Here is a 12,069-nt window from a genome sequence, read left to right as displayed (position 1 = left end):
TTGAACCATGTTTTGGGTTTGCTGTTATATTTGTGTACAATTTTGTTAAAAAATGAATAAAAATTTAAGTGACCCAAAAAAAAAAAAAGAACTATTGATCTAATAACATTGAGTTTAATTGATACACTACACAAGGGTACATGAAAAGGAGTTGGGCCCCCGACTCCCTTAAATCAGTTTTCATCCAGCATAATTGAGCTTTCATATGCCTAAATATTCAGTATGATGTTTTTACACTGCGAGTAAGATTCGGATCAAGCCTCACTTTACTGCTCTGCACCCTCACGTCTGACTCAAGCCACGCCCATCACTACCGAGCTCGTGCACATTACATATGTTTACCCTTATTTTGTCTCGAGATCTGTCCAATTCCTTCTTTTGAACTTTTCTTGCTAACTAGGGGGGAATCTGGTCAAATAAAGAAATCTGCAGAAGGGTGCGTTTCTTATGTAACGCTTTCTGTTTCTACAGTCTCTGATAGGCTGTTCCTGTTGTAATAATTAAAATTAGAGGCATTTGATGGGGTCAGAGAGGGACGCTTTTTCAAAATATCAATTTAGGAATATTCATTCTACTGTCAGGTCAAACAAAAAGTTTTTTTTGTTTTTTTTAAAACTGCAAACTCTACCTTTTAATGCAAGGTCGTAGAACGTCCATGACCTAATATGGGCATTGAGAAGGTCACACTGTTCCGATTGGCTGCTCAGCTGACGTAATCAAATGGCGCGGCCATTTTCAAAGTATCTATGCGAAATTTGAAAAGATGCTTTTAACGCTTGTCATGTTTTGATTTTGAGCGGCAGCAGGGGGAAATATCACCTTTATTTTTTATCGATGTATTTGTCAGGATGGAAATATAATGTGCTATAGCTTCCGCGATAGCCAGAAAAAAAGCCATTGTTGGCCACAACATTGGCAGGTGAGTGCACTGCGTTTTTTTGTTTTTTTGGGGGGGTTATTAATAAAGGAAAAGTCTCCAAGCTAATGGATATTTATATATATATATTTATAAAGCGAATGTAGATACTTTTTTTCGTTCAATTTCAGCGTGCACATTTCCTGAGTCACTCAGTCCCTAGGTAAGGGATACAAAAATGGAAATGGCACCACCTAGTAGCCTAAACTGTAACGACAATAAAAAGGATTAAATATTGTAGGACAGACCTTTGTATCCCAGTGCAGCTATATTGGTATATGGATATATTATTTCGATGTTCTATCGATAGGGCTGGCATTTCTAATTGTGTGGATTGTGTAACACCAGTTGGCCAAATCACTTTCAGTCACAGACAATCTGGACAGCCGTACACACATTACCATTTTAAATGATCAAGTTTGTATGTAGGAAGCAGTTTTTATTCTTACCTCTTTTGTTCCCTGTCACATCAGGTGGGCATAAGCACAATAGGAAAAGGTGTAAATATTAAAAAGAATTTACAGGGTTACAAAACAGTATACAGTTCAATTTCGTAATAGAGGCACAAACAATCAAGTTCCATTTTTATGTAATCTGTTAAATATCTATCTATCTATCTATCCATCCATCCATTGAGCTAGTAATTATCAATCATTGCTTGCAAGGGTATATGATTATGGACTGTCTGCCCTGACTGTGCTAATAAGATGATGTACCACAGCACAGCTTCGTTACTCACTTCTCTTCGTCCAATTTCTTCTTCATCAAGTCTCTCCTCCAGGCCGGCATCGATGCCAGGCGTGCTGCCTCCTCATCAGCCTATCAAGATCAGCAGAGTGACAAATATTCTGTGAGTACATCCTTGTAACATCTGCTTACAAGCACGCCCTGTTTTGCTTGACCCCATTTAATCAGTGTTGTCTTTTTGGAGGAGGACAAGGAGTAGAAAGCAAACAGTTCTGTTCCTATTTCAGAGTCGTTCTAATAAACCACCAGGGAAGCACGTTTGACTGAATATCTTTGTTTGAATATGGGAAGATGAAACAGCATTTAATCCATTAATTTAGATTTTTTTAAGAGAATGGGATCATCTCACTCTGAAGGTTCTGAACTCCTGTTTCAATTCGAGTGTCTAACAGAATAGAACAGTGTTTTTAGTTGTGCAATACATTTCAATTGAATAATTAAGTGCAATTTGTTTTCTTTTCCTGTATTTAAGCGTGGTGTTGATGTTCAAACTACACAACGTTACGGTGGATTACAATAATAAATATACGTTTCCATCTCTGGCTCGTTTTTGATTAACTCTTCAGCCTTACTGAAGAGTTAAGTACTTACTGAACCTTACTGGAATTTAATGGTTGTCGTCAGGGTGGTATTTGTAGAGGTAAGTATTTCTTTGGCGTGGTACTTGGTTTAAAAGGTTTGAGAACCAATGGGATATAATATTGCTGCCTGGATGAGTTGCCATCGCGTGGTTGTAGCTCAACTTCACAGATCTAACAACATATCGTTCTTCTTTAGACAAATGAGTAGAGACTGAAATTAGTAAAGCCCCTGGTGGTTGCAACCAAGTCGTGCAATCCATTTTATATAAACTGTTTCATGACGCAATTAATTGAAATCAAATCCTCACAAGAGTCTTTTCTAATTAATGGCGATTTCCGACATAATAAGAAAAGAAATGTAACTTAACTGATGATTAGTATGGTTCCAACGTCCATCCAATTAGAATATTAAATGTTAAGAATGCCATTCATATGGTCTGATTATATACCATAGTCCATCCATTCAAATTCGTAGAGGCGGGTTGGACTGAGTTTTTGTAATTTTACAGACCCACGCAGGCCTTTGTATTTAAAAAACGGTGTACTGTGCCGTTGTGGGAGTGGACACAGCTGACTTTATTCGCCACCCATCAAAGCGGCTCCTCTTATTCCCTTTAAATGGGCTACTGTGTGTCTCGCATGGAGATACCTGTATCTCTGTGTGAAAGAAGACGCAGCAATCTGTGCATGACTGATGCTTTGTCCTGCTCTTGGCCCGTGTGACAACAGACCACGTGAGCGGGTACCCTTATTAAGTACAGAATGAGCTGGAGATAACTGTTGGCGATAATGATAAAAATAATGTTGAATTAATTGATTTCTAAAATGAATCAGAGGGTTTGATACCCACTTTTCACATATTTATGAATGAAATGCATCTGAAATCCACCACATTGTCCGCGGAACTCAGAATCTGTCTGCCTGTGCCCCAATCATATTCACCAAAATCACGTTAGACCAGTACCAACCTACTGCGTCGGACTTAAATGTGGTCCAAGCACATGTAAGTTTAAACTGACTTTCTACCACCAAATTGTCACATGTACCAGGCGCATGTCAAAGGACACACCCTTGTTGCAATTTGTCACAGACCGGTCTGCCAAATTGCGCTTGCAAGAAAATGTTTTTTTTTTTTTTTTTTTTTGTGCCCCGCTGCAAATCCGCTGTCTACAAAAATAGAGCCCGTAGTGTTTAAGTCACAAAGGAGTGACTACTGTAGGAAGATGCATAATAGTACCTCCATGGTTGTGTTCATACATTGCAGCTCTCCAAACTGAGCATATGCAAAAACCACAATTATAAAAGTGCCTTCATTGAATGTGCCCTTCTTTAAACTTCATTAGTAATGTGGTCATGAATTTCTTTTCTCACTTTAGATTCCCATTTAAATCCTACCATATGTGTGTTCTATTTTTGACCAGTAAGTCTGAAACCCGTCACACATGATTCAAAGTCAATTACCTTAGACACATACTGTACACTAATACAAGTTCCCTGGATTTAAATGCCTCCCTTTTTTCCCATGTGCTTATGTTTATGGTAAGCCTCTGCATAGAGAAGAATGAACTGATGATACCAATGTTTAACCTGTGTTCAACCACATTCTCTCATACTAAAAAACCTTTATGGAGAGACTGCTCAAAGCACTGCGTTTACACTGACGTGTACAGTATGTTACACACAGCAAACAGTGCACATTATTAACTATTCCTCTCTTGTTTCTCTCAATCAACACATGACGTTTTCTCCGACAGTGCCGACGAGTAACTAGAGCCTATTGTCTCTTTTTAGACGGCAATGTGAGGAGCGGCGGCAAAGAGGGCAGCCATCTTCGATTCGCTTTTTTTGACCTGACAAGATACATTACCCCAATGCATTTCTCTTGTTTAAGTGTTTCACTTGTCTTGGCAAAGGAATCCAGGAGGTAAGATTATCTATGTCATGAATGTTTCATTACTCCCTTGGGAATTAAAGAGCCATAAAAAAACAAAGAAATTACCTGATAAATTTATAGTTTCTATGATCATGTGTTGTTGAATATTTTGTCAATGGAACAAGACTACTTAGTCTTCTTCCATTAATCTCCGTTTCATTTTTAAGAGAACTGTTGTTGTAAATATATAAAAAAGACAGATTAAGTTGTTAGCAGTCCCAAATTAGTACATTATGGAATCTACGTCATAGAAAAGCACTGATGGGGTGGTAGTACATTTGTCTGACTTTGGTGTAGGCAGCGCAGGTTCAGTTCCCACTAAGTGACGGTGTGAATGCAAGTGTCAATGATTGACTATATTGGTCTATATATGTGACCTGCGACCAGTTCAGGGTGTAGTCTGCCTTTCCCCCCAAGTCAGCTGGGATAGGCTCCAGCACCCTGTGCCCAAAACCGTAATGAGGATAAGTGGCATTGAAAATGGATAGATGGAAAGTAATTGAGATCTTGTGTTTCAGTCCATTCGGGCAAAGCAATGACATGCAGCAAATATTTAAGAGCTAATCTTTTTGACAATAAATAAATGCATAAATAAGGATGCGACCAAAATAGGATTTTAAAATTGAAATACTGAAGCAAAAGTCTACCATGTGTACAAAGTATACTGTAAGTATCATGGTTGCTTCCTTTTAGGATGTTTTTAAATTGTTACTCTGAAATGTTCCATAATTAAAGATGGATTCACTGCTCATGATCCTAAATGACTTATGAATCTTTCAGTACAGTGATCTTCCCTAATACAATTCATTTTGTCTGTTTGCAATTTTGGCAGACAGTAGCACTGGTTCCACTCAAGGAAATGGCTCACATTGTGTAACATAAATGTTGACTGCATTCCCATTTGAGAAGTTGCAGTTGATAAAGAGTCGCTAAAACCTCTTTATGGCTTCTAAGCCAAAGATAGCAAGCAAGGCAGCGGGAGTTGGTAAGAGGGTTATTCGAAGGTAATCTCAATGCTGGAAGACGTAATGGCAAAAGTGGACATCTTACAGTCCAACGCCTCACAGCCAGGGATTACACACTTACATTTTGTCTCTTTGTATTGATCCAACTTCCATTTTAGATAATAGGAAGTATTATACAAAATGTCACGTTCCTTTTTGACAAAATGGTCTTTTTTTTGCATCGAAATAATTTCTTCATGATGCTAGCCACCTCTGCTAAAATCGCCAACATCCCCATATTATGCAATTCTACCTTTATGAATGAAATTATTAAATATAATCAGTATTTGGTTCAGTTTTTTGTCTTTTCTGGAAAAACTGAACAAATGACAGGCTTTATTTTTGGAAGGTGACGATATATATACTGTTGTTCTACTTTATCAAAAAGATCACGAGATTACATATTCACAAAAAATGTAAACAGCTTTATTTATAACAGCAAGATACTAACACACATTTAAATCTGGGAAATTTCCTACCACACAAACGACACAAAATTAGTCTTAAAATGCAGAATAGATCTCATGGTGCAGTCACAAACTGTGAATCAGTGAATTCCGATATTTAGTACATTAAGCAGTGTTGTTGCATAGTCCATAAATAGAAATGATTCTGAGGTCTAACACAGTGATTCTGAACTGGTGGGTCAGGACCAAAAACTGAGTCAATGTACAGATAGAGAGCCGAAAAAATTAAGGGGGTCTTCGGTCTACGACGATTCTGAGGTACAACGAGGTTATAAATGGAGCACAATGTACAATAGTAGACTGCGCAACAGTGCACAAAGACAATCTCATGTCAAGGTACAAGAAGGCACGGTCAGCTACTGTTTTTAATTGGATTGTTTCATATTAGAATATATGTAAGTGGTTTTCATACAAATATGTGTAGAGTGGAACTCCATTGCAAAGAGAGGACCCCCTGTACAGTGAAACCTTGAACGTGCATCAGTTGTTGTACTTGTCTTTTATCTGGGGAAAATAACATTTTGACAGGCATGCATCAGAAACTTTATTACTTGGGGTGTCACAGTTCATGTACAGTATTTTTTATTTGGTACGTCTTTGTACCATACTGAATTAATTCCCACGTGGAACATATTAGGTGAGGGACTTTCCTAAAAACATGAGATCAGTGCCAAGTCACACAGTAAGTGAAATTTTGTGGCCGTATTTTATTTTACCATACAGTGAACCCCCGCATATTCCTAATCGCCCTGTTTACTGATTTATATATATATATTTATTTCCAGGGGAGCCCATCTTCAGTTATTTGCTGAAATACTCACCTATTCACTATTTTTGTCCTCAGGCCAAAGCCATGTAATAAAATATTGCTTTGGTGCTAATTTGTGGCATCAAAGGCAATTCCAAACCTTTGGGGGTAGGCGTCAATTACTTGCAGATTTGGGCTATTTGCGGTATAGTACCCTGCAAATAGCGGGGAACCGATTTTATTTATTTATTTATTTAAACATCTAGTTGTCATGTTCATGTTCAGTTTTTTAAGGTGCTCTGAAAGACATTTAACATGTAAGCAAAGGCTATTTCTGAACAATACTTCATTTTCATGAATTCCTCTTCACCTCTATAAAAGTGGGTCAAGACTTTGCAATAGGAAAATGCAACAGTTGAAAACAACAGGTCTAACATGTCAAATCAAAGATGGTTATGAAAAAAAGATTGATACTGCCTTTTAGCCTTATGAGTCATAAGAACCTTAGGAGCCCTGCATATTACTAATTGAAGTTAGAAATGTTCTGTTTTGGTCCTTTCTGTCAAACAAACTGTTTTTAGGAAGACATATGTTTCCTGTGATGCTGTATAATGATATTTAAGACTGCAAATACTAATTCATTGATTCAAGTAACCTCTGCTGTTTTTTGCCATCTTCTCAGAGCCCATCTAAGCAAGCACATGTATGGCAAATCAAACTTTTCACAAAACAAATCCAACATTGCAGTTTATTTTTGCTGTATACGTTCTTTAATGAAAATGTTTCTAATGCTTGCAACATGTGTGTGACTTTAGACATGACTTTCTTTTCATCCAGTAGAGCTAAGGGGATGCCCTTTGTAGCTGTTAAGTACCTCATGTGACATGGCCTAAAAGCAAACGCAACCAATTACTTTACTTTCTGAACTTACTGGTAAGTGCCGGTTAATTTTACAGCTCATGCTCGTTGTCTGTCTATTTAAATTTCGCTATATAGTCAAGACATGTTAGATGTCAAAAAGCTCAGCTTCCTTTTGCTTCCAGAAGGCGAAACTTCGATCAATGTACCTAATAATCTCCTCATTACTAAACTCCTTGAGTTCATAGATCACTTTAATTGAATCGTCTTTTTCTCTAGGTCGAGTTTTATTAACAGGTTCTGCTATGGTTTTAACAGTAATGTCTTTAACTGGAACTGCTTCCTGGCTTTGTACAGTGTCCTGCAGTGTCTCATATGTGTTTATTGCGTCTGTGTTTTGCACATTTGTCACCCTCTGTATCTCATCTTGCTGAGCATTCGGCTCATTTAATGACATGTGCTCAGTGCTCTTTAAATCCATCTGCCGATTGTTCAGTGTGTCCAGCAGGGTGTTCTGTTCCACACACTGACTGGTGTCAAATGCACCATCCATGGCTGCAGCAGGTGACAGAAAAGGCAAATCTAATTGAGATCCCAGTGTGGCACATGTCTGAGTAGGTTGTGTATTTGGAGGCGGACGGGGTGCAGGATGACAGGGTGGGGGCGGAAGTGGCTCTTCCATCGGAATGAAGGCAGTCTCAGGGGACATGGAATGCAGAGAGGCTGTCATTACACCTCCCTCGTCATCAGAGTCCCCAAAGTACTTGCGCTTGATGTCCTCAAAACCATCCACCCAGTCTCTCTTTCCTCTCTCAATATCCCCCATTACCTCCTTGTGAAACTGCTTTATAACTTCCCACTGATGCCTGCCAAGACGATCAAACATCTCGTAGCACAAGAGGTGGCGGAATTTGCGCTCGCTGCGAGTCATGTTCATTTCCAGAAGCTGGAAGTATCCGAGCATGAAAAGATCAAGCGTCAGGCTTTCGTAACTCACAGGTGAGCCGTCGATGTGTGGCAAGAAGTGTTCAGGCCAATAGATCATCTGGACTCGACTCAGCCTACGAATTTGGCGACTGGGCACCTGGCTCATAATGGTCCTCCAGTGGCCTATCAATTTCCCCACTACCTGCTTGGACTTCATGAAAAGGAGGAGCTTATCATCTTCACTGTGAATCTCCCCAACAATCCCCTCCTCCGTGTTAACGTGACTAAAGTTCTCCCAGGTCACGTCCAGATTATTTCCTCTTCTCCCAGATTCAGAGATGGTGTACTTGCGCCAGTGTTCAAGGAACAGGAAGACAATCCTCTCTTTCCTTGTTTCAATACATTCCTGAACATAGCTGAGATCTGTCTGCACCTCCAAACTTCTTGTTGGTTGGTGACTGTTTAAAATGAGGTTCGTAGAAAGAACCTGGTTAAACTCCTGAATCTTGGTTTGAGCCATTATCTCAGTGGTTGCATAGGTTTGAGGAGCATAAGAAGCCCCAATAACGGGCTCGTCAGTATGTTTCGAGATGGACTTCTCCACTGAAAGCAAAGTATCATTAGTGTGGGACTGAGGCGGCTCAACAGAGGAACACACATTACTATACTTGCTTACAACTGGAAGTGAGCTCTGGCGTTTATACACCCTTGTTTCTTTGCTATTTGCAGACTGTGACTGAATTTCATAATTGGCCTTGAGGTTCTTCACCGATACACCAAACTGCTTCATCTCCTTCTCCACATCTTCCTTCGTAGAGAAGGACTGAGAGCGCCCAATAAATCCCGTAGCTGGATCTGGCTGACTTACTGCCACATTCTTTCTCCCTTTTTGAGAATATCTAGGGGTTATTAACTCCAGAATGCCAATCTCTTTGCCCCCCAGTGTAGCAAGAAGAATGGCCATACTCTTGAGCAAGGTAGAAATCTTGCTGCACCACGCTGGAAGATCTTCAGCTTGGCCATGCACCTGCTTTGGATTGACTGAGAAATGTCCTTGAGTGAGCGCTGCAGAAACGGGTAGAAGCTGATGAAGCTCCTGCTCCAGTTCTTCCAGCTCCTTCTCAACTTCTGAGACTTTGTGCATCACTTGCAGGTTCTCAATTTGCTTCTCAATGCGGTTGAGATCACCCTCGGTCATCAATTCTCCAAATGGTCCCAAAATAGCATTGTGGATGTGGGAGTAGTGCCATTCCTGAGGATGGTAGGGCCCACTCGCTGCAAACTAAATCAGAGGTCAAAGGAGACCAGGAGACAAGAAAATGGAGAGGAGGGGATGGATTCCTTCAGCACTGAGTTCCTTGTTTAAACACATGCTTCTTTGCACAGCCTTTAGGACACACTGGATTTACATGGATTTAGTGGTGCAATGCCACTAAATGTCGCCTCCGCACTTTTTTTTCTAATTCAGTCTATTTATCCCGTATGGATGAATGATTTGTATGAGGTGTGTAATTTGCATTTCACCTGTTTTGAATGTAGTTTAGTATTTCCATGTTTTTTAATAGTTTAAACATCCAATCACGATGCATTAAATAGAGCTTACTCAAGGTTGTCAATTGTTTTATCTTTTAATCATCGTCAAATGTTCATTTGAGGATACACACATTAGGGCACTCTTGAAGCCTATAAACAGTGTAACATTGACACCCAACCATGATATTCAAAAACCCTGGCTTAGTGGTTGGTAGTGCAACGAAGCTGACATATTCTGAATCACTTGTGGTTAGGCGTTGCTCCTCACACAACTTTTATGGAACCAATGATATGAATAAAAAGTTTAAATAACATGTTTATCCCCACTGACTGTATGAGTTAATGGCACATTTAGTTGTTGTTTTAGGTGTTTTGTTTAATATGAGTGTTTGAACTGTAGTGTGAAAGGGCTTGACATCACACCACTGAATCTGCATGTATCAGCTTGAAACCACAAAACACTCCATCATCCAACACCAGCTCACTCTGTGAAATCCATTCATCAAGTGTTTTGATGCCGTGATGGGCTGTGGAGGCAAGTCTTCACATCACTCCAAACACTCAACTGGCGAAAATTCAAAACATATGCAAAACATACAGCATTATACTTAAGAAATACCAAACACCAGGAGCATTCAAAAATAGGTGGGTAGAAGGCCACTTCATGCACTTAACAAATAAGATGTATTTTAATATTGTGGGGAAATGTCAATCCAGTACTATAGTTGTTGTTAGCATTACTGAAAATTAAGCCTGTTACGATACAGCATCGAAACCAAAAATCGCGATACGTTGAAGACATGAACACCTTTGAAATTGTATAACTGTGACACTGCTTCCAACTCCCATAATTTGTGTCTCCAATTCAGATACAGCCATTGGAGGTCACAACATTATTTTAAATGAATAATAATAATAATAAAACTTAACCCTAAATTGAAGATGCATTTCTTCAGCAAGCCTCCTCCAACTTGTTGTTACGTGACTACTTTTTTCTGGTAACAGTCATCTGACTGAGATGAGGAGGAAACTGCAGACCCTCCAAGTTCATTTAGGTCAGCAGTACGGGAGCAATTTGGCTACCTGGTTGAGAACAAAGATGGAAATCGCGTAGTCGACAAGACCCAGACTCTTGTCCGTAAGTGCTTATAAAAACTCTTTCATGTCACGTCAAAATGTTAATGCATCGTCAAAGACTCCTTCCCTAAATTAATTTAAGTGGCGTACGGAGAACAACTGAGTCACAATATACTCTGACTTTATTTCAATAATACATAATAATAATAATAAAAGGGTGAATTGAGTAATTAAACAAAAATCACTTTTTGTCATTTTTCATAATACTGTCAGTATAAACTTGTCAGTAGTATATTCGTAAAATGATCTGTGAATAAAAAATCATCCCTCTCTTGCCCCATTTTGTACCTATAATATGAGTTTTAAGAAACCACTGCGCCTGTGGAAAATCAATCAACCGGAGACAAAAGGCATGACAGACAAGGTGTCAATCATTTGGCCTGCACTTACAGGCACACTCATAGCATGGCTCTCGCATTGCGGGCACAGTCTCGTGCTGACGTGTTACCTTGGACTTCAGGAGTTTTGTTGAAACTATGGTGGAATGTACACCTCAGGGGAAAAAAAAAAAAAAAAAGCCCACCCTTGTTTGCTAACAACTAGGCATAATACTAGCAAACAAGTAGAGCAAGGGACCTCAGGTAGCTGAGGATTGAGAAGCGATGTGGAATATCAATATTTTTGCTCGACAGGTAAGTTTATCACCTCTTTTTTTTGTACATTCCAAATAATAAATCTTCATACAGATAACATTTAGTCTTATTATTACAATAAGTCATGCTACCAATGTAGCTTGTTTACAGTGCACGTCTCGAGAATGTAAATGAGGGGCGTGGCTTTGGCCAGAGACACGAGGGGGGAGGGAGTCGTGAAGTGAAGCTACATTCAAATTTTATAAGCAGTTTTAAAACTGAAAACTCCTCCCTTAATGTAAGAAAACATTTTTTTAAAATTTTTATTGTGTTTCGAACTATGGGTCAGAAATCAAGCTATGAATTGAATCTCAACTTTTGGTGTATCATGACAGTACTACTGAACAGCATCATTGTTTTAGATTAAGCGGTTTTTAATAGTAACTTAAAATGAATCAGTCATGTAATCAAATACTTTTTTTTTTTGCCTGGTACAATTTATCCACATGCAGATAATTAGGGCTGACTTACAGTGAACATAATTAGATCAATTAGTTTTGGAGAATAAATGCTGCTTTGATTTATGTATTTATCTAGAGTAAAGGTAGGAAACAGTCCTTGATAAAAGGTTAAATGTTTTATTCAA

General features: G+C 39.0%; 2 protein-coding genes across 7 annotated transcripts in view; both read right to left on the bottom strand.

The window, feature by feature from the left end:
• The window catches only part of espn (espin), a 53,543-nt gene that overhangs the window by 2,218 nt on the left and 39,256 nt on the right, over positions 1-12,069 (bottom strand). For 4 of the 6 annotated variants that reach the window (XM_061783544.1, XM_061783571.1, XM_061783554.1 and 1 more), the window contains 2 exons: positions 1,656-1,735; positions 1,366-1,386 (listed from right to left, as the gene is read on the bottom strand). In XM_061783544.1, the coding sequence (XP_061639528.1) occupies positions 1,366-1,386; positions 1,656-1,735 (101 nt within the window). The remainder of the gene's footprint in view (positions 1-1,365; positions 1,387-1,655; positions 1,736-12,069) is intronic. The other 2 variants (XM_061783563.1, XM_061783579.1) reach the window with 1 other exon arrangement.
• On the bottom strand, positions 4,042-11,289 carry LOC133483059 (espin-like protein). Its single transcript, XM_061783629.1, has one exon. It carries the CDS (start codon positions 9,377-9,379, stop codon positions 7,403-7,405), a length of 1,977 nt encoding a protein of 658 aa, XP_061639613.1. The 5' UTR covers positions 9,380-11,289; the 3' UTR covers positions 4,042-7,402.

Source organism: Phyllopteryx taeniolatus, chromosome 1 (assembly GCF_024500385.1).
Source record: "Phyllopteryx taeniolatus isolate TA_2022b chromosome 1, UOR_Ptae_1.2, whole genome shotgun sequence".
In the NCBI taxonomy this organism is placed as follows: Eukaryota; Metazoa; Chordata; class Actinopteri; order Syngnathiformes; family Syngnathidae; genus Phyllopteryx; species Phyllopteryx taeniolatus.
The sequence above is the reverse complement of the archived record's forward strand: the minus strand, read 5'-3'. Positions and strand labels throughout refer to the sequence as shown.

What these genes read in the sequence shown, in the direction of transcription:
- LOC133483059 (XM_061783629.1), bottom strand. Translation starts at nt 9,379, where the DNA reads ATGACCGAGGGTGATCTCAACCGCATTGAGAAGCAAATTGAGAACCTG.